General features: G+C 37.9%; 1 protein-coding gene across 2 annotated transcripts in view; it reads right to left on the reverse strand.

The window, feature by feature from the left end:
- The window catches only part of Pxn (Peroxidasin), a 68,779-nt gene extending 53,279 nt beyond the window's left edge, over window positions 1–15,500 (reverse strand). The window contains exons 1-16 of one of the 2 annotated variants that reach the window (XM_065486371.1): window positions 15,252–15,500; window positions 14,036–14,107; window positions 13,140–13,211; window positions 12,658–12,729; window positions 11,205–11,276; window positions 9,524–9,595; window positions 8,804–8,964; window positions 7,533–7,650; window positions 6,382–6,545; window positions 5,207–5,476; window positions 4,773–4,934; window positions 3,468–3,738; window positions 2,560–2,681; window positions 2,236–2,397; window positions 882–1,152; window positions 43–164 (exon numbers count right to left, since the gene is read on the reverse strand). In XM_065486371.1, coding sequence (XP_065342443.1) covers window positions 43–164; window positions 882–1,152; window positions 2,236–2,397; window positions 2,560–2,681; window positions 3,468–3,738; window positions 4,773–4,934; window positions 5,207–5,476; window positions 6,382–6,545; window positions 7,533–7,650; window positions 8,804–8,964; window positions 9,524–9,595; window positions 11,205–11,276; window positions 12,658–12,729; window positions 13,140–13,211; window positions 14,036–14,107; window positions 15,252–15,409 — 2,341 coding nt within the window. In that variant the 5' untranslated portion in view covers window positions 15,410–15,500. The remainder of the gene's footprint in view (window positions 1–42; window positions 165–881; window positions 1,153–2,235; window positions 2,398–2,559; window positions 2,682–3,467; window positions 3,739–4,772; window positions 4,935–5,206; window positions 5,477–6,381; window positions 6,546–7,532; window positions 7,651–8,803; window positions 8,965–9,523; window positions 9,596–11,204; window positions 11,277–12,657; window positions 12,730–13,139; window positions 13,212–14,035; window positions 14,108–15,251) is intronic. The other variant, XM_065486372.1, reaches the window with a different exon arrangement.
- Window positions 15,501–17,742: the final 2,242 nt, after the last annotated feature.

Genomic DNA, 17,742 nt, shown 5'->3' on the forward strand with positions numbered 1-17,742 from the left:
TTTGAAATTTAAAACAATTTTAATAACGCAAACGTGTCATACCTCTGACAGTGACGGTGGCTTTCGCCGAAATTTTGCCTTTTTCGTTGACCGCGGTGCACTCGTACACTCCGTCGTCGGCCTCGGTGATGTTGTAGATGTACAAACTGCCGCCAGACGCGATCCTAATCAACATCGATCCGTTTTCACTCCAATGAATTACCGGCTAAAAGCATTGCCTCCCTCTTGCCAGGCTAAAAAAGGTAGTTTGTTTTATGTTCCTTTGATAGGCCTGACGCTTCCTTTTCTGAATCAGAATTGAGAATTGCCTCGAATAAAATCGGGTTTACATCAGAGTTAAACGATTCACAGCGCGTTTGCTCAACAATGAAAAGCCAGATTTGGGAAACAGCAATTTTCTGATTCTGAAAAGTTGAATTCCGGATTTGATGATTAAAATTAAAAAAAGAGAAAATTCAAGTAAGACAATTTACAAAAATATCAAGGCTTTAATTTTGGAGGTAAAATTGGTTTAAAATGAGGTTGTAAGAACGTCAAAATTTAGTAAATTACCAAATATACTATCTGGACCTTATTTATTTGGAAATAAAAAACAGAAAAGAAGATCTCCTAAAAATTAGCAGTCTAAATCATATCAATTTTAAGCACTATCAAAAAATAGAAAATAAACTCCATAACTGTTTAGTTACTAAATTTACCGGCTAGAATTATTTTTCACTTATCTTAGTTTGGAATTGGCTACTTGTGAAATATTTGAAAAGAAAATGGGTAGTTAACAGAAATAAATTGTTAATATCCTAAAAAATATTCCAGTAGGATTATGTGTAGGCTTCTAAGTAAAATAACTAATGGTCAAATGTCCAGATTAAATTTGCACTCACTTGTGTTGCGTATCCTCATCGATGGGCGCGCTGTTCTTGCGCCACTCAATTTCTGGGCGTGGGTGTCCGGTTGCACTGCAGGGCACTTCGATTGTAGCCCCAGGGTCGACAGTCAAGTCGAACGGCTGGTCCTGGAACACAGGTGCCTCTCGACGTTCGTCCTCCACGCTGAGCCACGCGCCGGCGATCACCTGCCCGGCCGTGTTGCGCGCGATGCACGTGTACTGCCCCGCATCCGACAACTTAACTTGTTTGATTCGTAGGAGTTGGCCTTAAATCACACACGTGCGTGGAAATTAAATCAGGAACAAATCAGTTCAAAATATACATCAGAAGGGCAAAAACTCTAGAATTTTCTTTAAAAATTGATCTTGTTAAAAAATATGCACTTTTACTCATATAATTTTAAGAAAAAACCTAGTTAAAATGAATTTTCTGCCAATTAGTGGAAATTTATGATTTAATTTAGCAGAAAGGCTATTTCTCGATAGTTTCTTGGACGATTTATACGCGGTTTTTTGGTGAATTGTTTGCTCCATAATTCACATATTTACTGAGAGCTTTTTTTGGAATTATTTAAATGACTGTCTTGAAATAAAAATATACCCTTGAATAAATCTTGAACTTAGCAATTTTTGTTTTTTTATCAACACTGATAAGAGGTTAGGTTTTTAAAAAAATCGATTCAATTATAAAAAATATACGAACGCAGCAGCAACATAAATATCTTTTTCTCCCTTTAAAGAATAAAAATTAAACATTAGGTTTAGAAATTTGCAATGAAACCTACTTATTATAAATACATAAAATCATACTTTTGCTCAGAAGCAGTTTAAAATTTTTTGGAGCTGAATATTCAATTTTAAATCTGAACGTTTTACAAGTTTTTCCTCAAGAACCAACAATTTTCAATATTTGAATTTTTAGCTAGATTTGGCAATTTGAGGAGGTTTCAGTTAATGATTCAAACTGCTAATGGTTTATACCCATTTGATGGTCCAATAACGATTGGAATCTCAGGAAAATAGTCTGTTGCCCTGGTTCCTACAATATCTACATAGATTCATTTTTAAACATTTCGGTAACCCTTTGCTCCATAACATCAACCATATTGTTTTCCATGCTCAAAATAAGTTTGTCAGAATATTCCTGCACCCGGGGGCTAAGTAGTACACAGTATAAACTTTAAAATCGAGTCAGGTAGGCATTCATTTCCACAGCGGCGTTGCGCGGGAAGCATATCCACTATCTTTCCCAGGGGTTTCGACGCGATACATGGCACTACTTGCGCATTTCTTGTCGTTCCAAAAGAGAGGCTAACGACGGAGGAAAGATGCAACCTGCATTTACTCACCGTTGGCGAGGAGAGCAACATTTCCGCCGCGTGCGATAAGTTGGCCCTCTTTGTACCAGTTGACGGTCGGTGATGGCTGGCCTTGAGCGAAGCATCGGAACAGAACCATGTCGCCGGCTCGTGCACTCTCGTTCTTCAGACTTTCGGTCAGAATTGGAGCACCTAATACACGTAAAGAGTTTTGCAGGTCGTTATAAAATTTAAATATTTACATCTGAAGAAAAAGTTCAATTGAAATATAATTTTTTAATTAAAATTTGAATTAAGTCATATTTGCTACGTTTTGAAATTTAAAACAATTTTAATAACGGAAACGTGTCATACCTATGACATTGACGGTGGCTTTCGCCGAAATTTTGCCTTGTTCGTTGACTGCGGTGCACTCGTAAACTCCGGCGTCGGCCTCGGTGATGTTGTAGATGTACAAACTGCCGCCAGACGCGATCCTAATCAACATCGATCCGTTTTCACTCCAATGAATTACCGGCTAAAAGCATTGCCTCCTTCTTGCCAGGCTAAAAAAGGGAGTTTGTTTTATGTTCCTTTGATAGGCCTGACGCTTCCTTTTCCGAATCAGAAATAATGAGAACAGCCTCGAATAAAATCGGGTTTACATCAGAGGTAAACGATTCACAGCGCGTTTGCTGAGTAATGAAAAGCGTACCTTTGTGATTTGAACTGATGTTCAAACCAATTTTTTGTGAGTATATCTTCTTATCGTGAATGATGTTTCTAAACTATATTTGTTATTCCTTTTTTGAATTGTAAATTTACTATGGTGAAATGTATGTTTATAAAGGCAACCTGGCCGAGTGGCTATAACGTGTGTACACGTACCAGCTACTTAACTTGTAATAATTGGAGGACGGACCAATAGGAGGTAAATGCTCGAGTCGGATTTGTACGAAGAAGAGATTAACTCCATTGAAGACCCATTTGTATATTTTTTGAGTATGATTGTAAATGACTAACCATGAACTGAAATTTATAGTTTAATTGCCACTCGTCATTTAGAATTAAATCTGACGGTTTTTAATTGATTTTAAACAAAATAATCAGTTTATTTCTCCTCTCGCCCCGAAGAAACTTCTATTCGTGAAATATTTGAAAAGAAAATGGGCAGAGAATAGTAAAAAAATTGTTAATAACCTAAAAAAATCCAGTAGGGATTCTATGTAGGCTTCTAAGTAAAATAACTAATGGTCAAATGTCCAGATTAAATTTGCACTCACTTGTGTTGCGTATCATCATCGATGGGCGCGTTGTTCTTGCGCCACTCAATTTCTGGGCGTGGGTGTCCGGTGGCGCTGCAGGGCACTTTGATTGTGGCCCCAGGGACGACGGTCAAGTCGAACGGCTTGTCCTGGAACACGGGCGCCTCTCGACGTTCGTCCTCCACGCTGAGCCACGCGCTGGCAATCACCTGCCCAGCCGTGTTGCGCGCGATGCACGTGTACCGACCCGCGTCCGACAGCTGTACTCTTTCGATTCGCAGGATTTTACCTGAAATCACACAAGAGCGGGGAAAATGAATCAACAGGAACAAAGCAGGTCAACATATTCATCAGAAGGGAAAATCTGTCAAGAATTTTTATATTGAAAAATTTGCAATTACTATTCATTGGTTTTATGGAAAAAACCAGTGAACATCAATAAAGTCGAAATTTATGATTTCATTTAGCAGAGAGGCTATAAAGTAACATTAACTTCTCGATAGTTTCTTGGATGATTTAGATGTTTTTGGTGAATCGTTTACAAACGATTCACAGTTCTATAATTCACATTTGCTGCAAGGGCTTTTATTGGAATTATTCAAATTACTTTTTTGAAATATGAATAAAAGTTTATTTATGTTTCTGACACCTGACTTAATCTAACATTTCTGTTTTTCATCTACACCGGTAAAGGGCTGTTTTTAAATAAATAATAACCGATTCAATTAAAAAATGCGAACGCAGCAGCAACAACATTAATTTCCTTTCTCCCCGTAAAGAATAAAAATTATATATTAGGTTTAAAATTTTGAAGCCGAAAATTAAATCTTAAATTTTGAAAATTGTATAAGTTTTTCCTCAAGAACCAACAATTTTCAATGAACTTTTAGCAAGATTAAACGGTGCTGGAAATTTTAGAAGGCATCAGTTAATGATTCAAACTGCACAAAGTTGAATGGTTTATTTTACACTCATTTGATGGTCCAATAACGATTGGAAGCTCAGAAAAAATAGTCTGTTGCCCTGGTTTCTACAATATCTACAGAAATTTTTTAACACTTAGGTAGCCCTTTGCTTTTTTGTTTTCTACGCTCAAAATAAGTTCGTCAAAATATTCCTGCACCCCGGGGGCTTAGTAATACACTGCATACACTTTAAAATCGAGTCAGGTAGGCATTCATTTTCACAGCGGCGTTGCGCGGGAAGCAGATCCACTATCTTTCCCAGGGGTTTCGACGCGATACATGGCACTACTTGCGCATTCCTTGTCGCTCCAAAAGAGAGGCTAACGACGAAGGAAATATTCAAACTGCATTTACTCACCGTTGGCGAGGAGAGTGAAATTCCCGCCGTGTGAGATAAGCTGGCCCTCTTTGTACCAGTTGACGGTCGGTGATGGCTGGCCTTGGGCGAGGCATCGGAACAGAACCATGTCGCCGGCTCGTGCACTCTCGTTCTTCAGACTTTCGGTCAGAATTGGAGCACCTAATACACGTAAAGAGTTTTGCAGGTCGTTATAAAATTTAAATTAATTAATTAATTAAAGTTAATTTTTAGGATTAAATAAGATTGAAAAATAGGTAATTTTGCCTTTTTTAGGATTTTAAAAGGCGTAATAAAGCGTGAATCTTGCGCTCATTTAAATTTACATTAATGCCTTGTCATGATGTGCCGTTAATGGGAATAAAAGAACATCAGATCTAAAACCTCTTAAACACCCTATCCTATTTTATTTGCAAACATTAGCTCGCACTTACCGACAACTTTGACGTAAATAATGGTTTGAATGGTGCCGATGTAGTTAGAGGCCGAGCACTGGTACGATCCAGTGTCCTCGACCCGCGAATGCTGAATAGTTAGAGTGCCGTTGTCCAACACCCAGAAGCGCTCGTTGATTCTGACGTCCTTGCCATCCCTGGACCACGTAATATTGGGGCTGGGCTGGCCGGTAGCGGTGCAGTGCAGACTAATCTGCTGCCCCTGGCGGCCGTAGTAGTCCTCCGGATTGATGGCGAACTTGGGCTTATCTGGGTGCATTTCAGGAAAATTGCTGTTAGGCAACAACAGCCGTGTGCTATTTCGACATTAATCTAGGATTTAAACCTTTCTGGTGATGTTAGGAGCAATTTTTACTCTTTAAAAATGGCTTAAACTAGGAAGGAAGGAATTTTTGGCTTAATAGTTGGATTATTGTAAGTGGGATCTTTTTATTTTGGAGGTACATGAATCCTGAGGGAAAGCCCCGCCAGTAAAAAGTGCTTTTGGCTAGAAATGTCGAGGAATGGAACAACCTGCCATCAATACTCAAGGAGAGCAAAGTGAAAGTTTTTCCTGCTCTCTGCAAATATCATTTTGGCGTGAATAGGTAATAAGCAAGTAAGACAAGTGAAAGACTATAATGCTCAGAGATAGTAAGATGTAATTTGTGGTCAATCGTTTTTACAGCGATTCTCCCATTCGTAATTTTGTGATACGAGTTTTTTTAATTAAATTTCAAACTATGTATGATTATTTGTAGCAAGAATAAATAAAATAGGAACCTAAACAGCCGCTGCACAATGCACAATACGAGAGCGTGTGTGACATTATTTTCCCAATGTCCATTCCTTGTTGTTCACCTATGGGGGGTAACCATTGAAAAATCAATTTCAACTAATCCTGGTTGTCAAGAAGATGGAAATGTCAGCTCACAAGAGACATGTGATTTTCTGAGGCTGCTGGAAGGTGGCGGAACTCGTCCTTGTCATACTAAAGACTGCTCACATGCATATATCATAAAGCATGCCACTTTTGCGGCATATGTGTCGCACGTCCTCGCTCGCTGCTGGAAATAAGCACGAAAGGCCACTTGACGGCAAAGAGAGAGCGAGCAAGCGGCCAAAAGCAAGCTCAATTGCAGCGGATATTTGTGAGAGGGTGCAATTATAATTACCATCAGTGCGTCCGACCCGCAGGACCGCTGATCTTGACTTTGTGTGGCCGACAGAATTATTGGCCACGCACTCAAAGGAGCCGACGTCCTCCAGCACGGCGTACGAGATCATCAGGGTGCCGTCGTCCAGAACCGAATAACGCGGATTTTTGTCCACTGTGTGGCTGTTCCAATCGACAATTAAAAATAAGAAAATTTTATTTAGAACATGTGATTGATAATAGATCAGTATAAACTGCAATATATTAATTTCCTGGCAACCTCAGAATGCATGCACAGCGTTAATTGCAAAAAAGAAAATATGATTTGAATTATTAGACACTATTACAATGGAAAATGTTATTTTTTACCAAAAAATATAAATATAAAAAATTGAGCACGTCCCGAAATTGAACGGATTTTATAAACTGTTCAAAACTTTTGAAAAATGGATTGATTCATAACGTTTTGAACCCTTGATATTGATGGGACTTAGTATGAATTAATTTTATTAATGAAAGAGAGCAAAGGTTAATTTAAAATATGTGACGTAGAACTGTAACTTCATAAGATAATATTCTTTGATTCATTTCTGCCTCAATTAAGTCTTAAAAATAGGAAAACCGACATTTGAGAGTGATAAAAACACACAAGTGCGATCTGGGGAAATTCTTTGAGTAAAAGAAAACAAAATTATGCAGTTTCATTTACGGATTAAATACAGATTTCTTTCTGATGTCAATGTATTTGCTCTAAAAAAATATTCAAGAGTAATAATAATTTTAGGAAATGCTTAATCCGCAAAAAATGTGGTCTCCTAAAATGTTAACAAGCAAAAAGAACTGATGAAAACAAAGGGTCCAGTAGATGCATGGAGAATGTGAAACGATTCAATTACGTAGCTATTCCATTCTTTTTGTACGCAGCGAAAGAACGATCTCGAAAAGCAGCTCCAGCGAGCGATAAACAAAACAATCCGCGCGCACGGCGAGTGACACGGTGAAAAGGAGCAAAATCTTGTGTCAGGACACACGAAAGAGTGAAACAATGCCGCGGCGGCAGATTCCTTCACGTGGCCCGCAGATAATACACGAGTGTGTAGTGCGTGCGGACGCGTTTATTATGCGGCTGACAGTGAGATAGACAATGGGCTGTTAATTAAGCGAACAGACCTATTCCTGAGCCAGGAAATGTTTGGCTGCGGGTCGCCGTCGGCCTTGCACGTGAAGTAGACGGTGCCGCCGAAAGGGATCTCGACGTCATGCGGCTCCTCCTTGATCTCCGGCTTGCCTGTTGGATCAAATCACTCTCATGACATTTGACACTGATTCAATTTGCCGCAGAGCAACTCATAAAACAAGCTTCTTCTCCTGGCTCCAGGGCAATGCGCAAGAAATGCATTTATTTAAACTCGTTGCGACCCGTTGCGACGTTTTAAGATGTTAAAATAGGAGAATAAATCTCTAGAAGGAATAATACACCTTTCCTTGATTTTAATTCCGCAGTAACCTTGGCCCCACGTTTAAATTAGATTCGACTGCCGTTCGCAATAATTTTCAGTTAAAACACACGACGCGACTGACGTTTTCGCCATTGGATTATTTCCTTCTAATGCGACCGCCAAAGCGGCTTCAATTCAAAGCGTATTGCTTTTAGAATTTATGTGCTCGTGTGATATACGCTAGGATAAAATGAAAACAGGAAGCTAAGAAGATTTTTCAAGACAGCTGAGAGGTCAGAGTAATGTATTTTTTAACTTGAAATTAATAATTTTAATCATTTTAAATCAAACTTCTCAGACAAGAATAAGAAATTATATTTGGGCGTGCATTTATTTATTCTTGGAGCACTTCAGAGTAGTCAAAAATTTTCATTTTGACATTTCTCACGTTTGTTAGAGGTTTAAACAATTTCCAAATACTTTTAAATTAAATTTTAGGCTGCAATGTGGTTTAAAGCCGTTATTGATGAGAATATCACTGAGAAAATTTAAAGCAGCTAAATTAGTTTTTAACGAGTTTTCTGGCAATAGTCAATAAAAGAACTGTTCCAGAAATAAAAATATGTCACACGAAGATACACTTTGAATTCAAATTGTGAGCTTGAAATTAAAGATTAATTTAACAAAGATAAACATTCATTTATCAAATATATTATAAATATATATATATATATATATATATATATATATATATATATATATATATATATATATATATATATATATACACACACACACATATGTATATATGTATTCTGAAGAACTTTTGAAGTGCGTAATTTAAGCTATTAAAAACCTGCTGAAGCATGTTTCGCAACTGTTGTGAGTTATGGTCGAGTCTATTTATGCAGTTTCGAAATGTAAATGAGGTGTATCATTTGTTTGGACGGGCGCGCAATTTGTCTGAGCGAGTGATTGAGTGAGTGAAGGGGTTATACTCACGGCAGTGGAAATCTGTGTCCGTCATCGTGGTGAGAGACTTGCCCTGCATGTCGACGGGCTGCTGACAGTGGCCAGCTGTATACGTGTCCTTCATCTCCTTGAGGAACTTCACCAGCCACGCCATATCGCAGTCGCAAACAAGGGCATTACTGTCCAGCCGTCTGCACAAGCAACCGAGACAACCAATTTTAAGAAGATATTTCTTTCTCTCGTCCTGCAGCATCCCGACACTCGCATGAATAAAAGATGAAACGCCAGATTTGCATGCGGAAAGTGTGCAGAAAGAAAATTCTTTGTTCGTTCCTTATCGAGAATTAATTGCAATCGTTAAGTCTCGTCCGCATGTGCTATTTATTATACACGCTACACGCGGCTTTTTTCCACGACACAGTGCCAATTAAGCGGCTAAATTGATGTGCAATTAGCGTCTCCAAACACTTAAATCTGAGCATTCGCAATGAACGAGAGGCCTCATTAACATTAGGCCCGCATCGGACTGTACACACAGTAAAAGTTTTCAACTTCAATTTTTTTTCAATTAAAACTTACTGCTTCGTAATTAAAACCTTTAACTCACGGAAATCCTGCACCACGTCCGAGATAAAAACCAACATTATTTTTAAACTTTCAGCAAAGCTGCACATGTGCGAAAAATTGCTCGAAGTGGAAACGCTTTTGGCATAAGTAATCAGATCAAAGAGAGGCGATAAAAAAACTCACAGTCTTTCGAGGGTAACGAGGTTCTTGAAAGCGTCGGTTGGAATTTTCTTCAGTTTGTTGTGTTGCAAAAACCTGCGGCCCAAGAAAACAAAATAAGCATGATTGTGTTTACGTTGCGGCGGCGATTCCTTTTAAGGGCGCCACTGACAATAAAAATGCAGACCACTTCTTGCCCGAAAGATGAGGAAGGGAAGCGAGGAGAGAGAGAGAGAGAGAGAGAGAGAGAGAGAGAGATTAGGATCTGCACGCGCGTGCCTCCCGTGCGAAAATTATGAAAGCGCTACGGAGCTGTATATATGTAACCGGTAATTTGTACAAACATATTTATGCTTTCAGCGTTATTGCCAGTTGGTGAGCACAGCATGCGTTTGGTTAGATGTTAATAAAATTTAATGCAAATGCCTCGTGGGCTGATGGGTCATGCAGGAGAATCCACTTCATAGGATATTTTTGCCCAGCAGTTTTCATGTCTTGAGAGTCAGTAAAACCATTTTTGTAGTTTTCAGTTATTTTATTATGTATTTTTTAGTGTCTGGACCCTTTCAGAGCATTAATTCGCCATTATGTAGAGATAAAATTGCGCATCGCTCAACAAACACTCAAATTTTCACTGTCGAATTGATTTTTCCCATTTCTTGCAACAAGGAAAGTCACGTTTGGTTGTTGAAAAATGTGCAATTTTTCCGTAACCAAGACGAATTACTATCACTAAATATGAACATTGCTTTGAAAAAATTTTAGCTTCACTTATTTTAGCTTAGAATAGCTTTTGGAAAGGGTTGGGATAAATTTAAATTTGAATTTAAGGAAATTTTTCAAGATGGTCTGTATATTTTAAGAACAGAAATTTTTTATGAAATTTGAAATTAACGAATGGCTAAGCTATGCGGCTAATACTATGATATGAATTCTGTTTTGGAAGTAAAAAGTACCACCTGATGAGGCCAATTGTTCACTAATAGGGATAACCATTTAATTTCATACTTCATGGTGTATTTTTTAAAAAAAAAAAATAAAATGGGAAAGACGGAGAACAGAAACACGCAAATTTGACGGATGCCCTTTTCTTCTCCTTTCCCTTCCCAGAAATCAATTGAAATGAAATATTTAAGCAATTATAAAGACCATCTAGGATAAAATCATTTGAATCTTCCTTTAAAAAATTTAAATTTTAGCCTTGGGAAACGTTTTTTCCGTGGGAGGAAAAGTGACGTGAAAAATTCTAGGGATTTTGGAAAGAGTAAAAAGTTTAGCGTTGGCAGTTAGTTGTCACTCGTGTGCTGAGGCTATTTTCCATTTTTACTTATTTTCCAACGGCGTAGAAAGTGCTCGCAAGACCCTGAAAAAGCGGATTTTCGCACGGCTGCGAGGCGGAAAGAAAAATTCGCGGCGTCTGAGAAAAGCCGGCTCGGCTCATTTTTCACGAGAGAGGGCCGCCTGAAATGTCAGTGGGGTAGACAACCCGCGGTGCTTGCATGTATTATTGCATACTTGTGATAAATCTGAATATTTAATGGCCCGGCTGGCCGAATCCTCGTGTGTGACTGCGCGCTCGAGAGGGAGAAGACGCCTCAGCCGCGCGACAAGATAAATATAAATGTGAATGGGAAGCGAGCGAGAGCGAGAGAGAAAGAGAGCAAGAACAAAAAGTGATGCTGCGCGCTTATAGGACACAACTTACAGCCTCGAGAGATCGCCGAGGTTATTGAAAGTGCCCGGATGAATGGTAACCAGATCATTGAAATGCAAATGCCTGCAAGACAAACAATTGTTTACATTGCATGAAACGACGCCGGCAAACATTGTAGGATCCACCTGCAAGGAGGGAGAAGAAAGAAGAAAGAACGAACGACACGCTCAGTCAGTGTCAAGGATGAAGAAGCCGCCAGCTCAAAGGGGAAACACACAAACTTGCGGCCAGGGATGGATTTTCAACTCAAAGACATTTGCGTACATATACAGCGTGCCTGCCCAGAATGTCAAATTTTAGAGTCCTCGATCTGGTTTAGAAAAAAATTATTTAGGAGGATTCACTCATAAAATTGGTAACTTATGCTATACAGATAAGAAAAAAGATTTCTTGCCTCTGACCTGATGGCGGTTTGAGAGAAATAATTAGAGAAATGCAAAAATAATCGATTTTTGGGAAAGACGGCCATGGAAAATCGTAAAACTTAACGTGTTTATTTAGACTTTAAGCTAAAATTCTGATTAAAATATCGATTTACAGGTTTGAAGAAATTAATTGAAAATAATCGATTCTCAAAACACTTCCAAATTCATAGAGACCATTTTTAATGGTAATTTGATGACCCGAACATCATAGCGGTCACAAATAAAAGTAATCGGCTTTGCACATCCCACACATCACTATAAAAATTGTGATAAAAATTTCAAATAAAGTTGAAAAATCAGCAACAAGCGACTATTTTAAACAAAATTAATTTACATCTTTTATTTAGGTAATATAGATATGATGATTTAATTCATTGAACACTAACGGAGTTAACTACAGTAATATATTATGCATTTACAGTCACAAATAATTTTTCACTGCAGTTGTACAACGTTGGCGTTCAACAAAATTATCTATTATCTTATTGACGACGTAAATTATTGAATAATTACATCGGAAACAATCGAGGGAAATTTCACTACATAGCTAAAACAACAAAGTGATTGATGAACGAGCAAATAAACCATAAATTATGCCGACAGCAGTTCTCCTCGACAGCAATTTAGCACTATACACAAATCGAATTTACCAATTAATCTCAGCATAAATTCAATTTGACGTATCGTATAATCGATGTTGCTTACCGATCAGCACCAATCTGAAATAGGCGTGAAATGCTTAAAAATGTCCTCTGCCAAACAAAATGTGGGCGTGAAATATATTCAGCAACTGGCTGTAAGGGCAAAGGTTTGTTTAAGTTTTGCATACAAACTGGAAGACGTTTTTCTGTTCCAAAACTTGTTTGTACAACAGATCCTTAAATATATGGGAACATTGGGAAGAGCAAGTGAAAGGAAAACATTTATTTAAAATTATTCATAGCACAGCAGAACTATCTATTCAATAGGAAATTATTTAATAAATATTATAATTATATAAAAGAAATTTAAGCACTCACAGTTGTTCCAGCCTGGACAGCCCTTTGAACACGTCACTCTCGATGTCTTTTATTCGGTTTTTGTACAGGTATCTGGAAACATAATAGCCTCTCGTTAAATATTCCGGGAACAAACTTTATATTCAATGCCGAGACAACCTCACGAGAAAAATATCAAATATCCACATTGTTGTGTGCGATGCTAATAGAATTCAGCCGATAGAAATTCAATCAATAATTTATGAGTGTTCCCATGCTCCCGATTACTCTCTCATGATGTAATCACCACGAGAGCGTGTTTTTCGCCATTTAATAAGCAGGCAGGGCTGAATAAAAACGTAAACTGTGAGCAGCACCATGTGTTTGGCCGGCGGCAAAAAAATAATGCATCGCGCACACACACAACTGACGGTGATTATAAATTTGCGCACACATGCGCGGCTGGAAAATTTGTGCTCGCCGGTTAATAATAATCACGGCGGCCACATTAATTTGTTACTTACAGATGCTTCAGTTCATCCAGCCCGGAGAAAACGCCGTTCTGCAGCCGCGTGATCTGATTGTTGTTCAGCAACCTGCAACGCGAGGTGGAAAATTTTAGGAAATTGAATTTTGGTCTGAGAGCAGCAGGAAAGTAAACGCTCGTGCCGCGCAGGCAGTTTGATATAAAATGAAAATTATAGGATATTGATCGCAAACGACGATAAAATTTGCATTTAATTATATTTTATTTTAGAATTTATTCCTCTATCAAATTATTGCGTTAGTGCTGCAGAAACTTTCTCAACTTTCAGACTCTGCAAACGAATATTTTTGTATTACAGGTATTGAAATGAATGATTGTAAAATACAAAATGTATAGATTGCATCTCTAAAAGGCCCTCTGATTTACACTTTTGTCGACACATTGATTTATTTTATTACATAATATATGGAGAGCCGTTTTAAATGTGAAAACGTTAAGCAACGACCTAGTGGAAAATTTCTAATCTGTTCTATTGATCTTCTGTGAGTTTGCAGCTGCCAATAAATGTTATTGCAAGGCGGCTAAATGAGCTCATTTTCCATCTGTAAATACAATGTACGCTCGGCGGCGGCGTTCATTTTTGTGCTAAAAATAATAACACTTTTCCACGAGCCCTTAAGCTGTCTCCAGAAGCTCTTACAAAAACAAAACACGCGTGCTTGACAGCGAGAAGGAAAAGGCAATAATGCGTATATATAATATATTTCTTTCGCAGTGAGTAGCAGCTAATTACAGGCTGAGAGGAAAAATTCCAAAATAGAATTGAGCGGTAAAAAGGGGGCGCGTTGTTTTCAACAGCCGACAACTGCGACAGAGAGCGAATTCTTAAAAATAGTCGTTTGTAATTGATGCCTGAAAGTGGCGTTTACTCACAGGGTGATAAGTTCCTTGAGGTTGGCAAAGGCACCCGGCTGGATTTCTTTGATCTTGTTGAACCGCAAGTCGCTGAAACACACACGCAGAGGAGTTAATAGTGGAATTAAGACATGTCTCAAATTAGAGACGCTGATCGCACGCTGTGTTACAAGTAAGTAAATTAAGAGGAAATAATTTGATTAGAGGAAAATCATTTGATATTTTAATCGACAAAGATTAAAACAATCGACAAAGATTAAAACACATTTCCCAACGTCATTAAAGCTCTTTTGAAATAACATTTGAATAAATAATCCATTATATGGTTAGTAAATAAAAGGAAATCGTTTGCAATTTGTAATTAAAAAAAAGTAAAGGTCTGTCCATGAATGTAAGTATTTTAAAAGGGAAAGATTTATAAAACAAAATATTCAAGATTATCGTGACTAACATTTTCAAAAATTATAAATTCAAGAGGCTGTATTGTTGGAAAAGAGGAAGAAAACAACTTATTTCATTTATGTCAGTCTTAAGACAGTCATTTTGATTTGAGCCTTTTGCATTCGATTTATTTCATTTTTTTAAATTCATTATATACATGAGTTTTTTATTACTGTTAATACCCAAAAGTCTTCTTATTTGTGGTACAACAGCAGTTAAGATTTTTTGTACAGGCCAGAAATACATGACTTTAACTCATATAAAATTTAATATCTCTCTGTCAAAACGCTGCGTGTCTCAGACAATGATTTTATAATCATTTTAAACCTTTTGTTTAAAGCCAATAATATTTTATTCACTTCTCTTACAGTTTTCAACATTAAAAATTTCTGGACGAAAGTTTGCGTTTAATTATATTGTTCGCATGATATAATGAACGATCATCGTTGACTATTTAAAAGAATCACGAGCAAAGGTAAAAATGACCAGCAGAAACTGCATAAATGAAAAAATATTGAGTCTCACAAAACGAGTACACCAATAAAATTATTTTTTCCATTTCATAATATTTATTTAATATTACTTGAACAAGATCAATTTAAAAATTGTCATATAATCTAAATATAAATAAAAAATTGACCAAAATTAAAATGACCTCTCTTTTTAAATTTTTTAAAAATTAATGCTTAATACCGATAATAAGAACGACAATATATATATATATATATATATATATATATATATATATATATATATATATATATATATAAAATGGGAAAATTAATGTACTTACAGGGTGTGGGTGTTGTGCGCCACCTGGGGCACCATCTGCAGGTGCATATTCATGCATCGGACAGTGGACTTGATGCAGAGACAGCTGCTCGGACAGTTTTGCTGCTGTCCGCGGCTGACGGCTGCCAGAACGCACACGATCAACAGTGGACGCCACATGCTCTCGATCGTCGGCAGCCGGCGCGGCGCTCGGGGACAAGGACACCCGTCTGGTCCTCGGCACTCGTTCGGCTCAACTGACTGTGAACTGAGAGCAGACAGCAGCGAGCACACATCGGAGGATCTTGCGCATAGTTGGCCGCTCCCCCCACTGGGGCGCTCGATGCCGATGGACCACAAAAAATCTCGCGTCTCTCGTGTGGTACTCTTCTGCGGTTTCACTACGCGTTTCATACTGCTACTATATGATTCAATTAACAGTAGTGCCTGTGATTCTCGGAAGATATGGCTAGTCATTTCCTCGTCTAGACACGTGATATGAAAATTTTCCAGCTCATGTTTTGCTTATAACAATTTATTTTTCAGGTCAAATTTGAATTTTCAATTAAGTTATTTTGGGACATTTTTTTAGAGATTAAAAACATTTTTAATTTCAATTTTAAGAAGCGCTCACAATAATAAATAATTTCGAGATGGCTACACGCTGCGTGGAGTTAGAAAAAGATGATAGAAGAAAAATGCGAGTAAAATAATTCCCCCTTCCCCCGGTCATTTCATTTTGATCAAACAGCGGCTGCATCTGGCTCCCTCACCAAAATTTACAATCCTATATATAAAAATTAATATCCATGCAGATTATAGAGTTCCATTTCATTATTTATTTATATGATATTTTAATATTTTAAAATATGGAAAAAGGAGGAAAAATACACCAAAATTACCACCGTGTGTAAGAGATTCTAATGGCCAAAATCAGAGGGGTCACAATGAATCCCTCAGAATTTCTTTTAACATTTATCGATTAATAATTTCATCATCAAATTTGACCAAAACTACTTGCCCTGATTTTCAAGGATAAAATTTCACGTTTTATGAACTTTAGACGTAATCATCGCAAAAAGTGGGAAAAAAGGAATCAGTTTTTGGTCAGACAAAGATTAAGTATATAGCCAGTGTTTTATATAATTTTGTATTTTTTATATATTTATTGAACATCATATAAATATTTTTGCATTAATTTAGTCGTTTTCCTTCATCAGTTTGTCCAGTTCTTTGTTATAAGTCAAATCAAGGGTTGAGGTGCAGTCGAAGAAGGTTGTCACGGTAAAGAATGACAGAGAAGGCTGAAAGATAGTTTTTCCTATTAAATGTTTAACATTTTGGCTAATATATAATTTTTAAGTTTTATTATCTTCAATTTTGGCCTGATTTTTTTTACCTTGACCTTTGAAATATGCAATCCAAAGAATTTCAACCTGTAATTTTCAGGTGAGCCGTGGAGCCACTGGGGCAACACATTCACAAAAATTCCATCAAAATCTGAAGACCCATTCCAATGGTGGGTCCACGTGCCTAGTTTATTTCATGCATTCTTTTGGCTTTACCTCGCAAAATTTTAACTCACCAAAAGTTCCCTCAATTTAAGGCACACCCGCTGGCTCGCATTGTTAAAATGCATTCTAAGGAGTGTCAAAGCAGTGGAAGCTATCTGAGCAATTCTAAGGATCTATTACTGGCAATATAATGTCAGAGATGGCGAAAGGTGCGGTTAATTTGGTGATTCGCGAAATGCTCAAATAGCTCATTGGGCTGGGAAGCGCAACGACGCCGACTCGCCACTTGCTGGTTTTCGCACCTTACCACCGGCTTTATGGACGAATTTCTGGTGTTTGAATAAAAGACCTCGGTGCGGGGAGAAGGAAAGATGATCACATTGGGCCCAAGCTCCTCTGCGGCCACTCAGGCCCCATGCTATCTGCTTGGCGGTGTAAATTATTGGGACCCGGTGAGCTCATAGCCCACGGGAAGTGCTGAGCAGAGGTTCTTGAAAAACCGTGTGCTCATAATCTTTAAAAATGTTCTCGTGCAGTCGTCCCGAAAGCGCCTGTTCGTCAACGGTAGCGTTTTATCTGATGACATCATTCGTAAGACGATGACACAATGACGCTACAGAATCACAATTTTATCTTAGGAGACGAATGATATTATTTTATTTTTACGACCGCAGAATGTGCCAATTGAGCTGCAAGGGGTCCAAACCCGATTTATTTTCGGCGCGGCGGGCTGATTGTAATTCAACATATATCCTTTTTGTTCCCACATCGCAATAGAACAAAACAGAATGCAGAAAGAGTTACTAATTTATCGCGCCCAAGTCAGTTTAGCACTGCATTATCTGCCCGCTTTTATTGATTTGCGAAGAGTGTGGAGTTTGGTGACACAGGCAGGAAGTGCCGCCGCCACCAACATAGGCTGGCCGTATTATCAACATGCAAATTAATTACCTCTGTGTGGAGGCCTACGGTATATATGGAAATCCGCAGAGACGAGAA

Source organism: Cloeon dipterum, chromosome 3 (genome assembly GCF_949628265.1).
Source record: "Cloeon dipterum chromosome 3, ieCloDipt1.1, whole genome shotgun sequence".
In the NCBI taxonomy this organism is placed as follows: Eukaryota; Metazoa; Arthropoda; class Insecta; order Ephemeroptera; family Baetidae; genus Cloeon; species Cloeon dipterum.